The sequence below is a fragment of the Phodopus roborovskii genome, unplaced genomic scaffold (assembly GCF_943737965.1).
Source record: "Phodopus roborovskii unplaced genomic scaffold, PHOROB, whole genome shotgun sequence".
Lineage (NCBI taxonomy): Eukaryota > Metazoa > Chordata > Mammalia > Rodentia > Cricetidae > Phodopus > Phodopus roborovskii.
This window is the reverse complement of record NW_026125295.1, coordinates 12,537,377-12,556,943: the sequence shown is the minus strand read 5'-3', so window position 1 is coordinate 12,556,943 and position 19,567 is coordinate 12,537,377. Positions and strand designations below refer to the sequence as shown.

Genomic DNA, 19,567 nt, shown 5'->3' with positions numbered 1-19,567 from the left:
TTTGTTTCTTCAGTTCTTGGAATCCAACATCCTCTTCTTGCCTCTCTGGGAACCAGGCACTAAGGTAGAATACAGCCATACATGCAGGCAAAGCGCTGATACACATATAATAAAATTTCTTCTCTTCACAGAAGACATGCACAGACTAGCTTGTTGTGTAATCTAAGTAGTAAACCACAGAGGTGAGGTTAGAGTCAGCAGTGACAGGCTCCACCAGGAAAGGTCCTACATATTGTAAATATTGTATGTTGGCTCATACTCACTTTATAGTGATACACCTTCCCCACCTATGTGATGCTATTCAAAAGCGTACACTAATAGTCCAGTGGTTGTGAAGGTTTTATCTTTTGAGGCAGGTAACAGATAACTATTGTAGCCAGTTCTACATTTTTTACAGTTTCTTTTTTTTGGGGGGGGGTTTGAAGACAGGGTTTCCCTGTGTAACCGCTCTGACTCTCCTGAACTTGCTCTGTAGACCAGGCTGGCCTCCAACTCAAAGAGATCCACCTGCCTGTGCCTCCTGAGTTCTGGGATTAAAGGTGTGTGCCACTACCTCCTGGCTACATTTCTAGTTTTCTGCAGATGAAGTGGCATTATGTTTATTGGATTGGAATAAGTAATCATTGTTAAAGGAGAAATGCAGAAGGCGCCTTGAGTTGCAACTTCAACCTGAATGCATGACCTTCCCTTGTTTGTATGGTCTCAAGAATAAGCAGTTGTTGGTTTAAATGGACTTGCGTTGATCTTTTACATATTTAGTATTCTTTGGCCTAGACAGTTTAGCCGTAATTTTTATAGTAGTTTTCAACCATTGGTGTACAATGATAGCAGTGTACACTGCTTAATTCAGCCGTCCCATGTGTTATTGATGTAGCATCAGTGTACATGCCAAAATTCATGCCATTTAATAATGATGATTCATGCTGGAGGCTTAGGTAAGAGGATGAAGAATTTGAGACCATCCTAGCCTACATATTTGAAACCTGGGGCTTTTTGTTTTATTGTTTTAGTAAGGCAGTCTCAAGTAGCTAGACCAGCTTCAAATTTAGTGTGTTGCAGGATGACATTCACTTCTTTGGCTTCCTGTTTCCCAAGTTCTCATGTTAAAGGTTTAGCTAAAACTGTGTAAGTTTGCAAGGTGAATTAATAACATATTACCATTACCCTTATGTTGTTGCATTCCCACAGTCATTTTTTATGATGGCTTTGAAATAATTTTAAGAACTTCGGGTATGCGAAGAAACTCTTAACATTTTGAATGCTAACATATTCCTAAAAAAGTTTGACTTGTTTCTTTAAGAGAATTTCTCGGGTTTGGATTAATGGTAGTTGATATAATCTATGTAAATATTCCCAAATCTGAAAAACTCTGAAACTTGAAACACTTGAGGTAAAAAAGCATTTTGGATAAAGAATATTCAGCCCTTACTTGCATATGTGTAAATAATATTTTCTGTTGTTAACCACTATTTCTTTTCTCTACTAAAAGTGACTTTAAAAACCAGTTCTTTTGGAGAATTTGCCTCTATCAGCTAATAGTTTGCTTGCCATGTGCCTTATTTGTATATTCTTTGTTTGTTTGCTTTGCAGGGGACATTTACTGATGAGAAATCAAAAGCTTCCCACCATGTTTATCCATGTCCTTCTTCACAAGAGGATGGTAAGTTAGCTTTTGGTTAGGAGTTATTTAACTCATACACTGTATTGTGTGTAAATAATGTAGCCTTCTTCTAAAAAATGGCTAAATACTCTATCATTAAAACAGAGTTCTTTTGTTTAATGTATCATTTGTCCCCACTCCTCAAGTATTCTGAGTATATCACTAGATTCTTTTAGAAAGTGAGATTTACCCGTGCTTCTCTGTGCTCTAACCTGTTAGCAATTTTTAAGATTTATTTACTGTTGCATGTGAAATAAAAGACCCAGAGACAAATATTGGGGTTCAAACTTCAAGCTGAAGATCAGAAAAGCAAAACAGCCAGCCAGTAGCTTTCACCTCTAACTTATGCTGATAAGTGCTGATCTAAGCGAGCTCTTCACCAAGCCTCAAACTGCTGTCTCTCCTCAGTATGGCTGGAGAGAATCTGAGACTGAGCCAACTGAAGAACCTGCTCTTATCTTTTATACTTCTCTAGTGCTGGGATTAAAGCTATGTGATACCAAGTGCTGAGATCATCTTTGTGTGAGCTGTTTCTCTTAGCAAGGATCAATCTTGTGTAGTCAGTGTGGCCTTGAACTAACAGCTCCATCTACCTCTTATCCTGAATCTTGGGATTAAAGGTGTATGCCTCTGGTATCTATGGCTTGTGGCTGACTTTGCTTTCTGAATCCGCAGGCAAGCTTTAATAATTCATAAGTAATATATCACCATTTTATTATTATATATGTTCTGCCTGCATGTATGTCTGCACTCCAAGACGGTACCAGGTCTCAATATAAATGGCTGTTAGCCACCATGTGGTCCACGGGAATTGAATTCAGGATCTCTGGAGGAGCAGCCAGTGCTCGTAATCTCTGAGCCATCTCTCCATGGTGTACAGACCATAATGTAGCAATTTTTATCTGGTGATTTGAGCGGCCATTTTATCTTATACACTGTTGATTTTTGTTGCTGTGACCTGCTACAAATACAGGGATATGTGAAGCGTGTGACTACTTGTTGATTGTCACAGAGTTCAATAAGAAGAAACTAGTCCAGCAGTGGTGGTGCACACCTTTAATCCCAGCACTCGTGAGGCAGAGACAGGCGGATCTCCGAAGTCATGGCCAACCTGGTCTACAAGAGAAGCACAGCTAGGGCTTCAGAGAAATCCTGTCTGGAAAAACCAAACCAAAAACTGGTTGGGTAAAGTTGTAGTTTGATATCTGTGTAAATTGAGGCAGGATTCCATATAGCCCAGGTTGGCCTTGAAGTTCTCTGTAGCCAAGGATGATCTTAACATTGAGCCCTTCATGCCTTCACTTACTGAATGCTGACTGTATCACATCCAGTTTTATTTGGTGTTGGGGATGGGATTCATTACTCACTGAGTTACATCACCAGCTGTTCAGCTGTTGTCGAGGAAGAGGATCAGAGGACAACTTGTGTGAATTGGTTTTCTTCTGTGTGTAGGGTCCTGTGATTCAAACTTGAGTCAGTTGCCTTGGAGGCAAGAAATGTATTGCCTGAGCCTGTCACATTTGAACATTCACTGTTAACATTAAAGTGATGAGGATTTTTCTTTTTCCTTTAGGAGCTCACAGTGTAGTTCATACTCAGGCTGGTTTGAATCGAAACTCTGCCTCAACCTCCCAAATGCTGTTTTCTGTCATTAACTTCTCTCATCTTGTGTTTGAGGACATCTGTTTTAAGTTGATTTTTAAGTTCATTGATTGTCTTCTCTGTTCCTTAATACTTTAGGTTTATTATTTATTTTTTTGTACTTTTAGTTTTCTGTCTTTTATATGACAGGGTTGCTTTATGTAACCTAGCTCTCCTGGAACTTGCTATTTCAATTTTCCTTTTCTTTTTTGTGGGAGTGGTGGTGATTTCAAGACAGGGTTTCTCTGTGTATTCCTGGCTGTCTTGGAATTAGCTCTGTAGACCAGCCTGGCCTAGAATCAGCAATCCACTTGCCTCTTCCTTTTGAGGGCTGGGATAAAAGTCTTGTGCCAGGCATAAATTTTCATTTTGTTTTTTGCTTACTAGTGTTTTTTTGTAGTGTCCCTTTCCCCAAGTTCTTTCAAAGGTAGGTTTGAATTCCTCTCATGTAATGTATTTCATAGACTAAAAATTCTGCTTTGTTTCTTTTCTTTTTTAAATGTGTTTTGCCTGTGTGTGTGTGTGTGTGTGTGTGTGTGTGTGTGTGTGTGTGTGTGTGTCTATATAACATGTGCCTGCAACATCTGTAAGAGCTATCTGTTCCTCTAGGACTGCAGTCACAGAGGGTTGTCAGCCACATTATGGGTTCTGGAAATCTAACCTGAGTCCTGGAAAAACAGCCAATGCTTTTAACCACTCTAGCCACTGTTGACTTGGTTTTGTTATGTTTAGTTTTGTTTTTTTGACACAGAGCAACTAGAGTTCTCTAGTGGCCTTTGAACTCAGCCCTGACTGGCTTAGGTTTTTTGAGTTTTTTTTTTTTTTTTTAAAGAATTGTTTCAAGTCTTGTCCCAACTCTAGTTCTCTCTCTCTCTCTCTCTCTCTCTCTCTCTCTCTCTCTCTCTCTCTCACACACACACACACACACACACACACACACACACACCTACCTTCCCTCCCTCCCTCACTTTTTGGCTGGGAGAGGGATACAGTTTCTCTGTGTAACAGCCCTGGCTACCCTGGAACTTACTTTGAAGACCAAGCTGGCTGGAACTCACATAGTTCTACCTGCCTCTGCCTTCTTCATGCTAGATTAAAGGTGTGTGCCACCAAGCCTGGCTTGAAACATTGCAAACAAACAAACAAACAAACCCCACATTTCTTCATTTGTGTGACATTTTGTATAGGGGAAAACATTCTACTCTTTAGTATTCCCATTTAGTGGTTCCTTTCTGCAAACCTAATGATATACAATCTATATCCTTTCCTTTAATTATTTTTTGGTTTTTCATTTAAAATATTGATTTATAGCTGGGCATGGTGCTGTATGCCCAGCATTTGAGAAGCAGAGACAGATGATTACTGAGTTTGAAGCCAGCCAGGACTACAGAGGGACCCTGCCTAGAAAAAAAAAAATGTTTATATTTATTATATACACATGTGTTTGTGAGTGCATGGGTCAGAAGACAACTCTGGACTTCTCTTTATATTTGTATGTGGATGTGTACATACCACTTTTAGACTTGTAAATATCAGAGGATATCTTGTGGAAGTTGGTTTTCTTTTCCTCCTGTGTGGATTTCTGTAATCACACTCATGTCAAGTCTTGGCTGCAAATGCCTTCCAACACCTGGACCATTTTGTAAAGATTGCTTCAGGAATATTGAATCTATCTTCAAATATATGTCCCTTTAGAAGGGAAAGTAACAAAAAGATAGCCATCATCATCAGAGCTGATTCAGGTAGAAGTTTTTGCAGTGAAGCCTGTGAAAAACTTTATAATAGTAAAAGTAATTATGCAGACATATAAATTCAGAGTCTTTGTACATAAGATTTATGCTAAAGACATATGACTAACAGTCAAGAAAAGCCAACACGTAAAGCAGTATAATTTGTGAAGTTAGATTTAGTATTTCTAAGGCAATTTTTGCTAGTTTTCGAAAACCCAGATCTTGGTTGGAGGTGGTTCAGGCATTTGTTGCCAAGGCTGTTGACCTGAGTTCAATGCTGGAGATCCATAAGACAGAAAGAGACAACCAACATACACATTTTGTTTGTGTTTAGTTTGTCTATTGCTTTTAGACCTATAATAGGAGCACATGAGGAAGTTGCTGGTGCACACACAGTAAGAGATAGGCACTGAGTGTCTTTCTTGATCACTTCTACTTTTTTTCTTTTTCTTCTTTTTTTTAAAGATGGGTTTCTCTGTGGTTTTGGAGGCAGTTCTGGAACTAGTTCTTGTAGACCAGGCTGGTCTTAGAGATCCACTTGCTTCTGCCTCCCAAGTGCTGAGATCAAAGGCATGCGCCACCACTACCCAGCCACTTTCTACTTTTTAAAAAAGATTTATTTATACTCATTTTGGTGTTTTTGAGATAGGGTTTCTTTGTAATTTTGGCTGTAATTTTGTTCTGTAAACCAGGCTGACTTGCAACTCAGAGACCCAAATGTCTCTTCCTCTCAAGTGCTTAGATAAAGGCCTGAGCCACCATTTCCTGACCCTTAAGATTTATTTTCACTTGTCTATGTGTGTATGGGAATATGTGCATGTATATATAGGTGCCCTCAGAGGTCAGAAAGTGTCATGTCCCCTGAAGCTGGAATTATGTAGGGTTGTTTGTTTGTGAGCTTCCGATGTGAGTGCCTGGAAATGAACTCTTAGATCTTCTGCACATTCTGTTCTCGCTTGCCCCCAGTCTCTCCAGCCCCTTCGCCTTGTTTTTCGAATCATTTAATGAATTTCTAGCTCCTTTTTAGTTGGCCACACCAGCTGCCAGGGAGCTTCAGTGATTCGACTGTGTCCATTCAGCTAATGCTGGAGATGCATGTGCACACCTCCAGCTTCGGCTTTGTTATTATTACTTTTTAGATCAATTAATTTTACTCTGTGTGTCTGAATGTTTTGCCTGCATGAAATTATGTGTGCCTTGTGTTTGCTTGTTGGATTCCCTGGAATTGGGGTTACAGATGGTTGAGACACATTACAGGTGCTAGAAATCAATCCTGGGTTTTCTGTCTGTAAAATCAACCTGTGTTATAGACTGCTGCACCAGCTCTCCAGCCTCCTAGCTTTTTATTGGACTGCTGGGATCTAAACTTGGTCCTCACGTTTTGGTGACTAGTACTTTGTTGACTGGCTATGCCCTAGTTCCAGATTTTTAATCTGCTAAATGCCTTTCAGTTTGAAAACTTAAAATTTAGAGCTAGAGAGATGACTCAATATTTAGTGCCCTAACTGCTTTTGCAAAGGACCAGAGTTATGTTCCCACCACCCATATGCCATCAGCTGTCTTATGTGACTGTGGTGCCAGGGCATCTGACAGCTCACCTCCATTTGGTCTTTTACACACACGTGTACATGACACTCAAGAGTATGCCCATGCATAAAATTAAATGTTTTCCTCAAAATTCTTAGTAAATTCATTTTGTATTTTATGTTTCATGAAAATACCAAAACTGAAATAAAGTTTTTCCTTCTTTCAGAAGAGTGGTTGAGACCAGTGATGAGAAAAGACAAGCAGGTGTTGGTACACTGGGGCTTTCACCCAGACAGGTAAGTAAGTTTGTCCGTCCCTCCTCCCTCCCTCCTGTCCTTTTTTTGTTTTTCAAGTCAGTATTTCTCTGTGTAGGTTTGGAGCCTTTCTTGGAACTCTGCCTCCCAAGTGCTGGGATTAAAAACTGACTGAGCCACCAACACCCAGCCTATTTTCTAACACTGTTTCCTTAATTGCTCATAATTATCTTGATCAAACAGCATGTGCCTGCGGGACATTAGTATGAAATTTATTAGCAGTTCTGTTGCATATAGTAGTAGGCCAAGCAACCGTGAAAAAGGTAACTATTAAAAATATAAAGCACTCTCTGATACATAATCTTTTTGAGACAGGGCTTTCCTGGCTATCATAGAATTTTGTCTGTAGACATGGCTGGCCTGGAATTCACGTACACGCCTGCTGCTGCTGTTCAAGTGCTGGGATTAAAGGCGAGTGCCAAGAGCACCCAGCCTTGTCTTTCATTAAAATGTTAAAATGTTTGTTGTTGCCTGCACCCTTTATTCTCTATTTTCTTTATTTTGGATGGGTGGGTGAGGATTAAACTTAGGTCTTAACACTAAGGGTTAGTAATTTACCACAGAACCAACTTCATCTTTTATGTATTAAAAACATTGAACATTTATGAAATGTAATATTACATTCTAATACAGCTGTACATATTGTACTGAAAAAATTGGGGCAATTCATATTTTTATTGTTTTAAGATTTATTTATTTTTATGTGTATTGGTGTATTGCCTGTATATATGTCTGTGTGAGAGTGTCAGATTCCATGGTATTGGAGTTACAGATAATTGGGAGTTGCTACGTGGTTGCTGGAAGACCCAGGTCATCTGGAAGAGCAGCTATTGCTCTCAAAACCTTAGCCATCTCTCCAGCCCCCATGTTTTTATTTCTTTTCCATTACTTTGTATTTGGAGCCTTTGGATCTTTTCTCCACATAGGCAATTCCTGTATGTATGCTCTGGTATAAAGATTTATGTCAGCTGGGCGTGGTGGCACACACCTTTCTTTAATCCCAGAGCTAGGGAGGCAGAGGCAGGAAGATCTCTGAGTTCAAGGCCAGCCTGGTCTATGGAGCTAGTTCCTTGACAGGCTCCAAAGCAATACAGAGTAACCCTTTCTCGAAAAACAAAGAAAAAACTATGCATGTCAAAATATTATGAATGAAATGATATCTAATCCTGATATTCTTCTTGTCAGAAATTACCTGGTTACTTCTTTTCCCGTTGGCTTTCCGTTTTGGTTTGAAATAGTATCTCAGTATGCAGAAAAGCTTTCAATCTGCTGCCCTTTTGCCTAACCCAGTATGACTGCTGGGATTATAGGCATGCAATCCTCTGTCCTTGCCTCTTGTCTCTCTTGCCTATTCTATAATTCTCCCTGACTTTTTGATTGCGTGGTCTTGATTTTGAAATATTTGGTGATGGCTTATTCCCTTTACATCTCCCAAGTAGCTGGAATAGTAGTCGTGTATCATTGTATCTGACATAATTACATTTTAAAGTAAAGAAAATGTAAATTAGTTATGTCGAATTTTAACAATGTATGCTTAGTCTTCTGTTTTTGAGGCAGGTCTTCCATATATAGCTCAGGCTGCCCTTGAACTAAGGACTTTTCTACCTCAGTCTCCTAATTGCTGGGATCACAGGCTAAGCTACTATGCTTAGCATGTGTTGGTTGTTTTTAAATATACTTTGGGTTAATGAAGTGAAATTGATAATCCATTTATTGTGTTCTGTAATTTATGTTTTTAATTGAGAAAATATTGTAATATTAACAGTAAAATTTGGGTAATTGCCTTATGTACTTAAAGTATACATCTTTAGGTTAGTACTTGCAACACATTTTTGTATTGTTTCAGTTTTTCCTGACATGTTTTCTCTGTGTAGGTTTGGCTGTCCTGGAACTCGCTTTGTTGTCTTTGAATTTAGAGAGCTACCTGCCTTGAAGCCTAGTGTCACCACTCTTTTGAAAAGCCTTTCAATACCATTGTAGCTATTGGAGAAAAGCTGCTTGTTCTTTGAAACACCTAAGTTGTGTTTCAAATTTATGGCAAACTATGTGACTCTAGGATTGACAGTTTTTATGAATATTAATCTGAGATGTTCTCCACAGTTTCATGTTTTGACAGATACTTGGTCCAAAGTATGTGTTGTGGTTGTAAGCTCAAGGGATCCCTTAGGAACTGGGTGGTTCATGCTCATTGGAAGGTTGTGGCTGCCCCTGGTTTCTACCTGGTTCTCTTTTCCTGTTTTGTTCTGTTGACCAAGCCTCTATGACATACTCAGCTGCATTGAAGTCTATCATGCCATCCATATGATTATGGACCGAACTCTAAAGCTAATGCCAAAAAACAATCTTTTCTCTCATAAGTTGTTCCCTCTACCTGTTACAATACCTGTTCTGCAGTTACTCAGTATCAAATGACTAATGTATAGATGTATTAATAATAAAATCCCACAGACAGATAACTGGGGTTAAAGCTGAAAATCAGAGAAGCAAAGCCGCCAGTCACTAGCAGCCACTAGAGAGTTCGTAACCTCTTCCAATGCTCAGACCTAAGGGGCGATGCTGTCCTCAGATTATCTCCAGACTGTATCTCTGTCTCCACCAAACCTCAGACTGCACTGAGCACCTGTCTCCTCCCTTACGTTCCTCTCTAGTGCTGGAATGAAAGGCGTGGGATCCCAAGTGCTGTGGTCATCCTCGTGTGAGCTCTGTTTCTGTTTTGGGCTGGATCAATTTTTTGAGTAGCTCAGGGTGGCCTTAAATTAACATATCTGTTTGCCTCTGTGGGATTAAAGGTGTGTGCCACCACTACCTCGCCACTAGGGCTAACTAGTATGGCTGGCTTTGTACTCTGATTTTCAGGCAAGCTTTGTTAGATCATAAGATATCAACATATAGAGATGTATAGGTCCTGTCTTGTATTTTTGTTCCTATAACCTGTTCTGAAAGCCACTTGTGTTATAATTTATAATCTAAACTTTTGAAGAATATAAAATTATGCCCCCACATTATAGTAATCTTTGCTTAGTATATTTACTTAGCTATCCAAGACTACCCCCCATCTTGCATTTAACCATTCTGGGAAAATTTGTTGAGTATGTGTATGTATATATGTGTACACACAACAAATACTGAGTTTAGAAAACTGCTGACCCAGCATTTGGGAGACATGGCAGGCAAATCCATGTCAATTCCAAGCTATCATACAAAAGCTTGATTTCAGTGTTGCTTGGTTTTCTGTTTTTTTGTGTGTGTTTTTTGGACAGGGTTTCTCTGTGGCTTTGGAGGCTGTCCTGGAACTAGCTCTTGTAGATCAGGCTGGTCTCAAACTCACAAAGATCCTATCTGTCTCTGCTTCCCGAGTGCTGGGATCAAAGGCGTGTACCACCACCACCCAGCCTCCTAATAATATTTTATTAATGCATTCTTAGTTTTTTAGTCGTCTTTTTATCATATAGACTGGCTCTTAATTTTGTTTTTGTTTGTAATTTGCTTTAGCTATGACACTTGGGTCCACTGTAATGATGTTGACGCTGAAATTGAAGATCCACCAATTGCAGAAAAGCCATGGAAGGTAATAGGTCTTTAAAGAAGAATGATCATCTTGCCTTACTTAGTCTTGAGAGATTACAGGAGTGAGCCCATGCCTACCCTGCAACAATGTTTTTTAAAAAGAGATATATATGTCCTTGCTTCAAGAGAGTATCTATGTCCCTGATTACATAGTTTCAAGGCTTTAGGAGTTCATGTGGGCAGTTTTTAAGGAGAATCCAAAGCCAATTCAGAGTATGAGAAATGTATGTTGTAAAATAAAGTTCACCATGAGTGGGGGCCTTGAATCAGTAACTTCTCTCAATTTTGTGTTCCTCCCGCCATGATGTCACCACCATTGTGGACAAATATCACTCTGAAATTAAAACCCCACGTAACCTTTTTGTTTTGTTTCATTGGTTTTTCTCAAGTTGGGGTTTCGCTGTGTATCCCTGGCTGTCCTGGAACTCACAGAGATCCACCTTCCTCTGCTTCCTGAGTGCTGGGATTGAAGGTGTGCTCCACCACTGCCAGTAAGAGATGTTTTCCAAAGTATCAGTAAAAGGGGCTTTTGTTCACACAGTTCAGCCTTGGCTATGTTCTTTCCCCCAGGAAGCAACTTTGTTAAACTAGCCTTTTAAAAGGAGAGCAAAATTCAGCAGGCCATGGTTGTTTACGCCTATAATCCCAGCATTTGGTGGGCAGAGGTAGGCATATCTGTGGGTTCGAGGCCAGCCTAATCTATAGTGCTAGCTCCAGGACAGCTAAAATGGGTACATAGAAACCTAGTCTGTAAAAACAAAAAACAAATGTAGAGCAAAATTTATTTTTTAAAAAACACAATTTGAGGACTGTGCAGTGATGGTACACACCTTTTACCCTATCTCTTGAGGTAGAAGTATTCAGTTTGATGCCATCCTGGTCTGCAGAGCAAGTTCTAGGACAGCAAGGACTACACAAAGAAATCCAGTCTGGAAAAAATAAAAGGCTAGATTTTCTTTTCTTTTTTCCCTCAGTTTTTCCAGACAGGGTTTTGCTATGTGGCTTTGGAGTCTGTCCTGGCATTCACTCTGTATCCCGCTCTTCGTACTCAAAAAGATCCACCTGCCTCTGCCTCCTGAGTGCTGGGATTAAAGGCGTGCACCCCCACAGCCCAGCTAAAAGACATGATTTCCGGGGCCAGAGAGACAGCTCATTACATTAGTTAAGAAAAGAACACTTCCAGAGGTTCTGAGTTCAGTTCCCAGTAATCACATTGTGACTTACAACCATTTATAATGAGATCTGGTGCCCTCTTTTGGCATACAGATGTAAATGCAGGCAGAGCACTACATAACAAAACAAAACCAAAAAAAAAAAAAAAAAAAAAAAAAAAAAATCAGTATTTTAAAATGTGTAGTTATCACAGTTACCAGAAAATGCACATCTCCTCCTGGCCTCTCCTGCACCTTAAGCATTGTGTATCTGGTCTGTTTTGGTGTCTCCATTTTATCCAAGTTCATTACGTTGTTGTCAGTATCAGTTTTTCCCTTTAAATGCCTCACCTTCCTTTGTGAAGCCATTTTAGGCTTTAGGTGTGCTTTTAGAACAACAGGCATAGCAGGTGACCTTGAATCACCCATGGCTCATGCTTTATCCTGTCTGTTTCTCCCCTTTTAAAATACTGAATAGTTGCTGGGCTTAGTGCTGCACAGATTTAATTCCAGTACTAAGGCAGAGGCCGGTGGAATTCTGTGGTTAAGGAAGGTTGTTCACATTCAGAGTTTGAGACCAGCCAGGGCTACACAGAGGAGGTACCCTGTCTTAAAAACAAAGGACAGCGACAAAATGAAAAACAATATGTGTCTTATATCATCAAAATGTTGTTAGGAAGCACTATGCGTCAAACCAGCTTTGACCACACCCATGATCAGACCACTTGTCTATTGTCCTTCCTTTATAGGTAGGTATCTGGGAGGTTCATTGAACCCTCACCTAGATTCTGGAGGTTCTATTGTATCTCTTAGCTTTCTGTATCTAATCTTGTCCAAATTGGACATGGCCTCATGATCCTGAGAGTATATAGACTAGAAGGTTAGCAGAAGGGAAACCCCTTTTGCAGCTATGCTGTGAGAATTTCTTGGTGTAGCTTGGTTTCCTGAGTTCAGATTTGGTAGGATTGTACTGGTTTATTGTTCATGTTCTACAAAGAGGAGGCAAACATTTGTGTACCTGGGGAAAGTTCTGAAACAGATGCTCAACTTGTCTACTATTAGCTACTATATTACAGCTTGCTTTCAGTGTTCAAAGAAGCCTCTAGAGTTTGAATTGCTAGTTGTTGGCTCATTGTCACCAAGCACTACATCCCTCTCTCCTCTGTGACCTGAGGTATGACTAAGAGGAAGAAAAACTCTAGTGTCAAATTCTAATTGTGCCCATTTGATGTGGTTTCAGGTTCATGTAAAATGGATTTTGGACACGGACGTTTTCAATGAGTGGATGAATGAAGAGGATTATGAAGTAGATGAGAATAGGAAACCAGTCAGTTTTCGTCAGCGAATTTCAACAAAGAATGAAGAGGTACTTATTTTGGGACTATTTCTTGACTGTGGTTGCCTTTTCTTTTTTGTTCTAAATGTTTTCTTATAAACTGCCACATCCACCTAAAGTGTACCTGTGCAAGTTACTGAGTCATTATTAATAGCCATTTGTTGTCATCTTGACAGATGAATGGAAATTGAGTCTCTAAAATTTAAAATGGGTCAAGATAGTATGATAATTCTATATACAATTGTTAGACCCTAATTCTGGGGGTCCTGATGGGCCGACGGGAGAGCCCAGCAACACAAACACCAAAACCAGGAGATGCAACAAAGCAAGAGGTGTTTGTTGAACGAATGCACTCGGGTGTCAGCAGTCTTAGGGAAAGCTGCACACCCCTCAAAAGGTTCAGGCTCCTTTTTATAGAGACAAACTGCAAATCAGCATTCATGCATGGGGCACAAGGTAATTGATTACAAAGTATGATCTCATGTTTGAGAGATCACCCAGGTGTAACCTGTTCTTCTTTAGAGGAAAAACCATAGAATGACTTGGAAAGTCCCTAGACTGTCCATTGGCCAGGTGTGACCCAGACAGGGCTGTTTTATCTGGGACCATTTGTTCCAGGGTTGGGGGCCTGTTTCCTTGTTGTCGGCCAAGACCTGTGAGAACCTTTTTTTCATACTCTGGCTTTCTCTTGGCTGTAACTAGCCATATTTAACAAGATCAGTCTAGCATATAACCACTAGCACCATCACCATAGTAACTTTATTATTCTCATAATTCCTGATGTTTCCACATATGTCAGCGTCTGTTCTTTGTGATTTTCTATATTTTGCAAGAACTATTTTCCTTCCCTTTTACCACATCCTTGCTCTGCAAACTAAAATCTTTCACAATGCTACATATGTATGTGCACTGTGTTGTGTATGTATGGTATCTGTGGATGCCAGAAGACTTGGAGCTTTGAAGATAGTTTGTGGGTGCTGGGAATCAAGCCTTGATCCCCTGGAAGAGCACCTGGTCGTCTTCCCTTCTGACCCTTCTCACCAGCCTAAGTAGTTACTCTTTATTTATTTTTGCTTTGTATGCATTGTTTTGCTTGCATGTCTGTCTGCATGAGGGTGCCCTGGAACATGAGTTACATACAGTTTTGATCTGTCATGTGGATACCAGGCCTGTGTTTTAATTTTTAAATGCATCTTAGAATTTAGCCAACAAAGTAATAGTAACTTTCACATTATTAAATAATATCATAGTCTAATGTATCTACCAGTTTCCCATAGGAAAACCAATTTAATATATTTCAGTAACTTCAGTGCATACCAAATACTACAAAAATACTAGTCTTAAAATGCTGGCAGTGGTTGGGCAGTAGTGGTATATGCCTTTAATACCTGCACTTGGGAGGCTGAGGCACACAGATCTCTCTCTGTATTCAAGGCCACCCTGGTCTGCAGAATAAGTTCTAAGACAGGCTCCATAGCTACAGAGAAACTCCCCCTCCCCTTCCAAAATGCTGCAGTGTTCTGAGAATATGGAATTTGTCATTTAACATTCTTTAATTTACTATTAAGTCCAGGTTCTTATTTATATGAAGATGCCACAATGCAAATTACTACTTCATATGCTAACCTAAAAAAAATTCTGATTAAATGGAGTTCAGATTTTTGGGTATTTATACTCATTCCATTAGAAACACTGTTTGTGCCATGAATGGTTTTGTGTGCTTTAAACCCCTGCACTCAGGAGGCAGAGGCTGCAGATCAGTGGGCTTCCAAGCTAACCACAGTTACATAGTGAGGTCCTGTCACAGCTTGTGGGCTACATATGTCAACTAGAGTAGGATTTGTCAGTAAGCATTTCAGTAACTGCTAATAAAAATGAAACATACTACTGAACAGAGAAATTACAGAGTCTATTGATCCTGTCAAAAGTATCAGCTGGACAGGGATGGAACACACCTTTAATCCCCGTATAGGGGAGGCAGAGGCAGGTGAATCTCTGAGCATGACAAGAATGTTTTTGCTATAAAAAGTTTTAAAAATACAATGAATGTAACAAAGCAGTTATGCATTTCAGTTTTGATATATTGTCTACTGCAGTGGCTCTTAATCTTCCTAATGCTCCAACCCTTTCTATATCTTCATCATGTTGTTGGAATCCCCAACCATAAAATTATTTTTGTTGCTATGCGATAACTATAATTTTGGTGCTGTTGGTGTTTAATGTGGTGGCTTCATTTCCTCTTTCCAGTAGGTATTGTAGTGTATGGAAACTTACCATTGACATGGGTTTGTAGAAACAGGAATTGACAAAGTTGTCTGATACTTGTTTTCATTACTTCTTCCTAGCCAGTCAGAAGTCCAGAGAGGAGAGATAGAAAAGCATCAGCTAATGCACGAAAGAGGAAACATTCCCCTTCACCTCCCCCTCCTACACCTACAGAATCCAGGAAGAAGAGTGGGAAGAAAGGGTAAGATGCTTTTAGCATGTTTGGAAGTTAGTGAAACTTTGAATGGATCTCTAGGTGAACACATTAAATCCAGTCTTTTCTGGATACTGAAAAGGTGGGAAGGTAGGAGTTTTAGAAATCATGTCTTGAGGTGGGGTGTGGTGACGCGTGCCTTTAGTCAAAGCCCTTGGGAGGCAGAGCCAGGTGGATCCCTGAGTTTAAGGCTAGCGTGGTGTTCCAAGTGAGTTCCAGGACACGCAGAACTACACAGAGAAATTCTGTCTTTGCAAAAACGAATTAGAATCAGTCATATCCTGATTCATGTGTGCAGACTTGTCTACAAAGCATGTTCTAGGATAGCCTGGGCTTATTTCCCAAGACACACCATAGTTATTGCATTTGACCGCCTCTCCCATTTGTGATTAAATTGACTGATAGTTAGAACCTGTGTAACTGTTGAGTTGTTGGGTATTCTGACAAACCTAACAGTCTGGTTTAAATGACAATATGGGCTTTTTCTTTAGGACATAACTATATGTGCTTTCTTTTTCTTTTTTTTTTTTTTTTAAGTTAATTTTATTTTTTTATTTTGGTTTTTCAAGAAAAGGTTTTTCTGTGTAGTCCTATCTGTCCTGGAACTCACTTTGTAGACCAGGTTACCATTGACCTCAGGTCCACCCTTTTCTGTCTTCCAAGTGTGCACCACCACCCAGTGACAATTTTTATTTCTATTGAATTAATTGCTGACAATATAAAATGTAACTTCAATTCCTTATACAGTGCTTGGACTTTATACTTAAATTATAGATAATATTTGATAATTCTGTCATCATAAATAGATATTTGATAATTTCAGACTTGCCTATTTTAACACACCTACATATATTTGGTTGGTGGTTGGTTGGTTGGTTGATTTTTCAAGACAGAATGTCTCTGTGTAGCCTCTGATTGTTCTTGAACTCATGCTGTAGACAAGGCTGCCCTTGAAATCAGAGCATAGCCTGCTTCTGCCTACCAGATTCTGGGATTGAAGGCTTGTATCCCCACCACTATGCTTTATTAAGTTTCTTTTATTTTGAGGTAGGTTATCTATCTAGTCTTGTCTGTCTTGGACCATGCTCTATAAACAGGCTGGCCTCAAATTTACAATCATCTACCTGCCTCTGTGTGAAACAAACTAGAGTCCTTTGAGAAGAAGAAACCTCAATTAAGAAAACTACCAGATATCCCTGTGAGCAGTCATCCTTAATTGATGATGTAGGAGCGCTCCTTTAACCAGCTAGTAAGCCACACTTCTCCATGCTGTCTGTATTAGTTCCTGCCTCCAGGTTCTTCTCTTTTCCTGTTCCGTATTTTCTTGGTGCGTGCATGTTGAGATAGTCTTGCCTCGTTTCATATTTTAATTCTCAAGAATATTACTAGTTTAACAAATGGTAACTTTTCAGAGAAAGAACCCTGGCCGTTTTCATAAGGAGCATGATAGTTTTTAATACTCAAATGATATGTCCTGAAAATAACAGCTGTCCGTGTTTTATAAACCTTTTCATTTTATCATATATAGGCTGAGCGAATGCTGTGTTTCCTTAGCAGATTTTCTTTTATGTTCTCAAGAATATTTGGATGACTCCCGTTTCTTAAACTAGTCACTTAGAGTTTGTTGCTCATTTGATGTTACTTTAGTGAGGTATCTAATTTGTTTATTTTTTTAATGTAATTTTCAAATCAATACTAAATTTAAATAGACCTTCTGACATTTTGTTAAAAGTATGTATAATTTCTGTTCTGTTTGTATCAGACAAGCTAGTGTTTATGGGAAGCGTAGAAGTCAGAAAGAAGAAGATGAGCAAGAAGATCTTACCAAGGACATGGAAGACCCAACACCTGTACCCAATATAGAGGAGGTGGTTCTCCCTAAGAACGGTTGGTGCGCTTCGGCATGGCACTGAGTGTCTGCTATCATTTCACCTTAGAACAAGTAATGTCATGTTCTGGATTCTTACCTTTTAGTTTTTTGAGATAGCACCTCTCTATAGCCCTGGTTCTCCTTGTACATTCAGGCTACCCCAGACTCACAGAGATCTGCCTGCATCTCTGTCCACATCCTGAGTGTTGTGCCCTTATGCCCCTATCATATAGTTCTAAACTTTCAACATGAAAACTTCTATTTATGGGCCAGTTGTGTGTGCGTGTGTGTTTGAAAAGACACAGCAGGCACATGAATTTAAAACTGTCTTTGTATAGTCGTGTTAACCTATAATCTAAGCCCTTTGGCTTAGCTTGTGCAGGAGGATTTTGAAATTGAGGTAAGCCTGGTCTTTATGTTTTTAAAACTAAAAGAGCTGGGAATAATTGTTCAGTGGGAGAGTGCTTGTCTGGCACATGACACTCTGAGATCAATTTCAGTCTTATACTCCCAATTTTTTGTTGTTTTCTGCCTGTATCTGCCTCTCCAGTGCTGGGATTAAAGGTATGTGCCACCACCATCTGGCCACTTTTACTTTTGAGACAGGGTTTCTCTGTCCCAAGACCTTGGATGTCTTGGGACTTACTTTGTAGACCAGGCTAACCCTGAATTCACAGAGATCTGCCTGCTTCTCCTTCCATACTGCTGGGTTTAAAGGTGAAGACCAGTCTCTGGTCTTCAAAACAGCGTTTCTCTGTGTAACAGTTCTTGCTATCCTGGAACTAGCCATGTAGAACACTGGCCATGTAGAATAGACTGTTCTCAAACTCATTGAGGTCCTCCTGCCTCTGCCTCCCAAGTGCTGGGATTAAAGGTGTGTGCCACCATCATCTGGCCCAATAACTTTTTAAAAGAGGAAATTAGTAATGTTAAAGGAAAAAAAAAATCCTAACGCTTAATTCACAAAAACTTTGGGATAAGAGCTGAAGCATCTTGGGTTGATAAATTAACTTTTCTGCATTTGCAAAATAGAAACATACTGCTATTTGAGTGTGGTTGTAGGTTAGTGTCTTAAAGCCAAGCTTGTGGTGTTTATATGAAAGTGAATAGAGAATATATAGGGGTTTTAGTGATATGCATATGTATCATGTTCTTCCATGTTGTTTTTTGTTTTACTTACTTTATGTTAATGGCTGCTGTTTCTGCATGTATGTGTACCACACAGGCCCCAGGAAGCTGGAAGAGGGTGTCAGATCCCTTAGGATTGGTGTTACCCTGTGCATCTTGCTCTTAATTACTTAGCTGTCTTTCCAGCTCCTCACCTTACATTCTTTAAATCAGTGTGACTGTTTCTTCTAAAACATGATTTTGATGGCTTCTTTTCTTCTTCTAGTGAACCCAAAGAAAGATAGTGAAAATACACCTGTTAAAGGCGGCACGGTGGCAGACCTAGGTAAAGAACTATGTACAAATGTTTCTTTCCTGAATATTTCTGTTACTTAAACACTGCTTTCTCTGTTGCATAGTGTTACTTTGCTTTGCTTTGTTTCCTGCCTTCTGTACTGTTTCCTATCGGCATAGATTAGCTGCATTCCCAGTGTTCTGCATCTGACAGTGTATGGCATTTTCTCACTAACTAGCAAAAACTTGGCAATATTTTACTTTCACTTGAAAATAATTATGAGTTTCAGAGATTAATTTCTAATTAAAATTCTATTTACCATAGCCCTGCAAATGTTTGCATTGTATGTTAGGGGTGTGTGAATATTCACACTATACATCATGGGTTTGAGGCCAGCCTTGAACTACATAATGATTTTCAGGCCAGCCTGTGCCTAAGGTCCTTATCTCCCCCAACACTGTCTATTTATTATTGTGTGTATGATTTGATTTCAAGCTCAAATGTGTTAAGATTAGAGGACAACCAGTAGTTGTTTCACTGTGAAAGTACAGTGACTGATCCTGAAGTTTTGTGGCAGGTACTACCACTGAGAAAAAATTCTCCTCAACCTCCTTTTTACATTTTATTTCGTTTATCCATGCCTTGCTTCTTGGCTTACGCCCCAGTGGTATGATTTGATGCATTTTTCTAGAATATTGTCTAAAGTTTAAACAGAGCATTTGTGATGTCAACTTATCAAAGACAGTAAACAGATATACTCTGATGTTTCTAGCTCCTTTTGAATAACTTATTTGTTCCCCGTGTATTCAGTTTTCTCTATCACACGTGATGATTGCTCATTCAAAAGGAAAAAAAAAAAAATTACAAATAGCCGTTTATTTCTTTCTGTT

The 19,567-nt window shown here is 39.4% G+C and overlaps 1 protein-coding gene across 4 annotated transcripts in view; it reads left to right on the top strand.

Annotated features, from left to right (window-relative positions):
• Positions 1–19,567, top strand: part of Smarcc1 (SWI/SNF related, matrix associated, actin dependent regulator of chromatin subfamily c member 1) — a 98,041-nt gene that overhangs the window by 14,046 nt on the left and 64,428 nt on the right. For all 4 annotated transcript variants that reach the window (XM_051203573.1, XM_051203564.1, XM_051203588.1 and 1 more), the window contains exons 6-12: positions 1,591–1,660; positions 6,785–6,854; positions 10,365–10,440; positions 12,831–12,956; positions 15,272–15,393; positions 17,168–17,292; positions 18,669–18,728. In XM_051203573.1, coding sequence (XP_051059530.1) covers positions 1,591–1,660; positions 6,785–6,854; positions 10,365–10,440; positions 12,831–12,956; positions 15,272–15,393; positions 17,168–17,292; positions 18,669–18,728 — 649 coding nt within the window. The remainder of the gene's footprint in view (positions 1–1,590; positions 1,661–6,784; positions 6,855–10,364; positions 10,441–12,830; positions 12,957–15,271; positions 15,394–17,167; positions 17,293–18,668; positions 18,729–19,567) is intronic.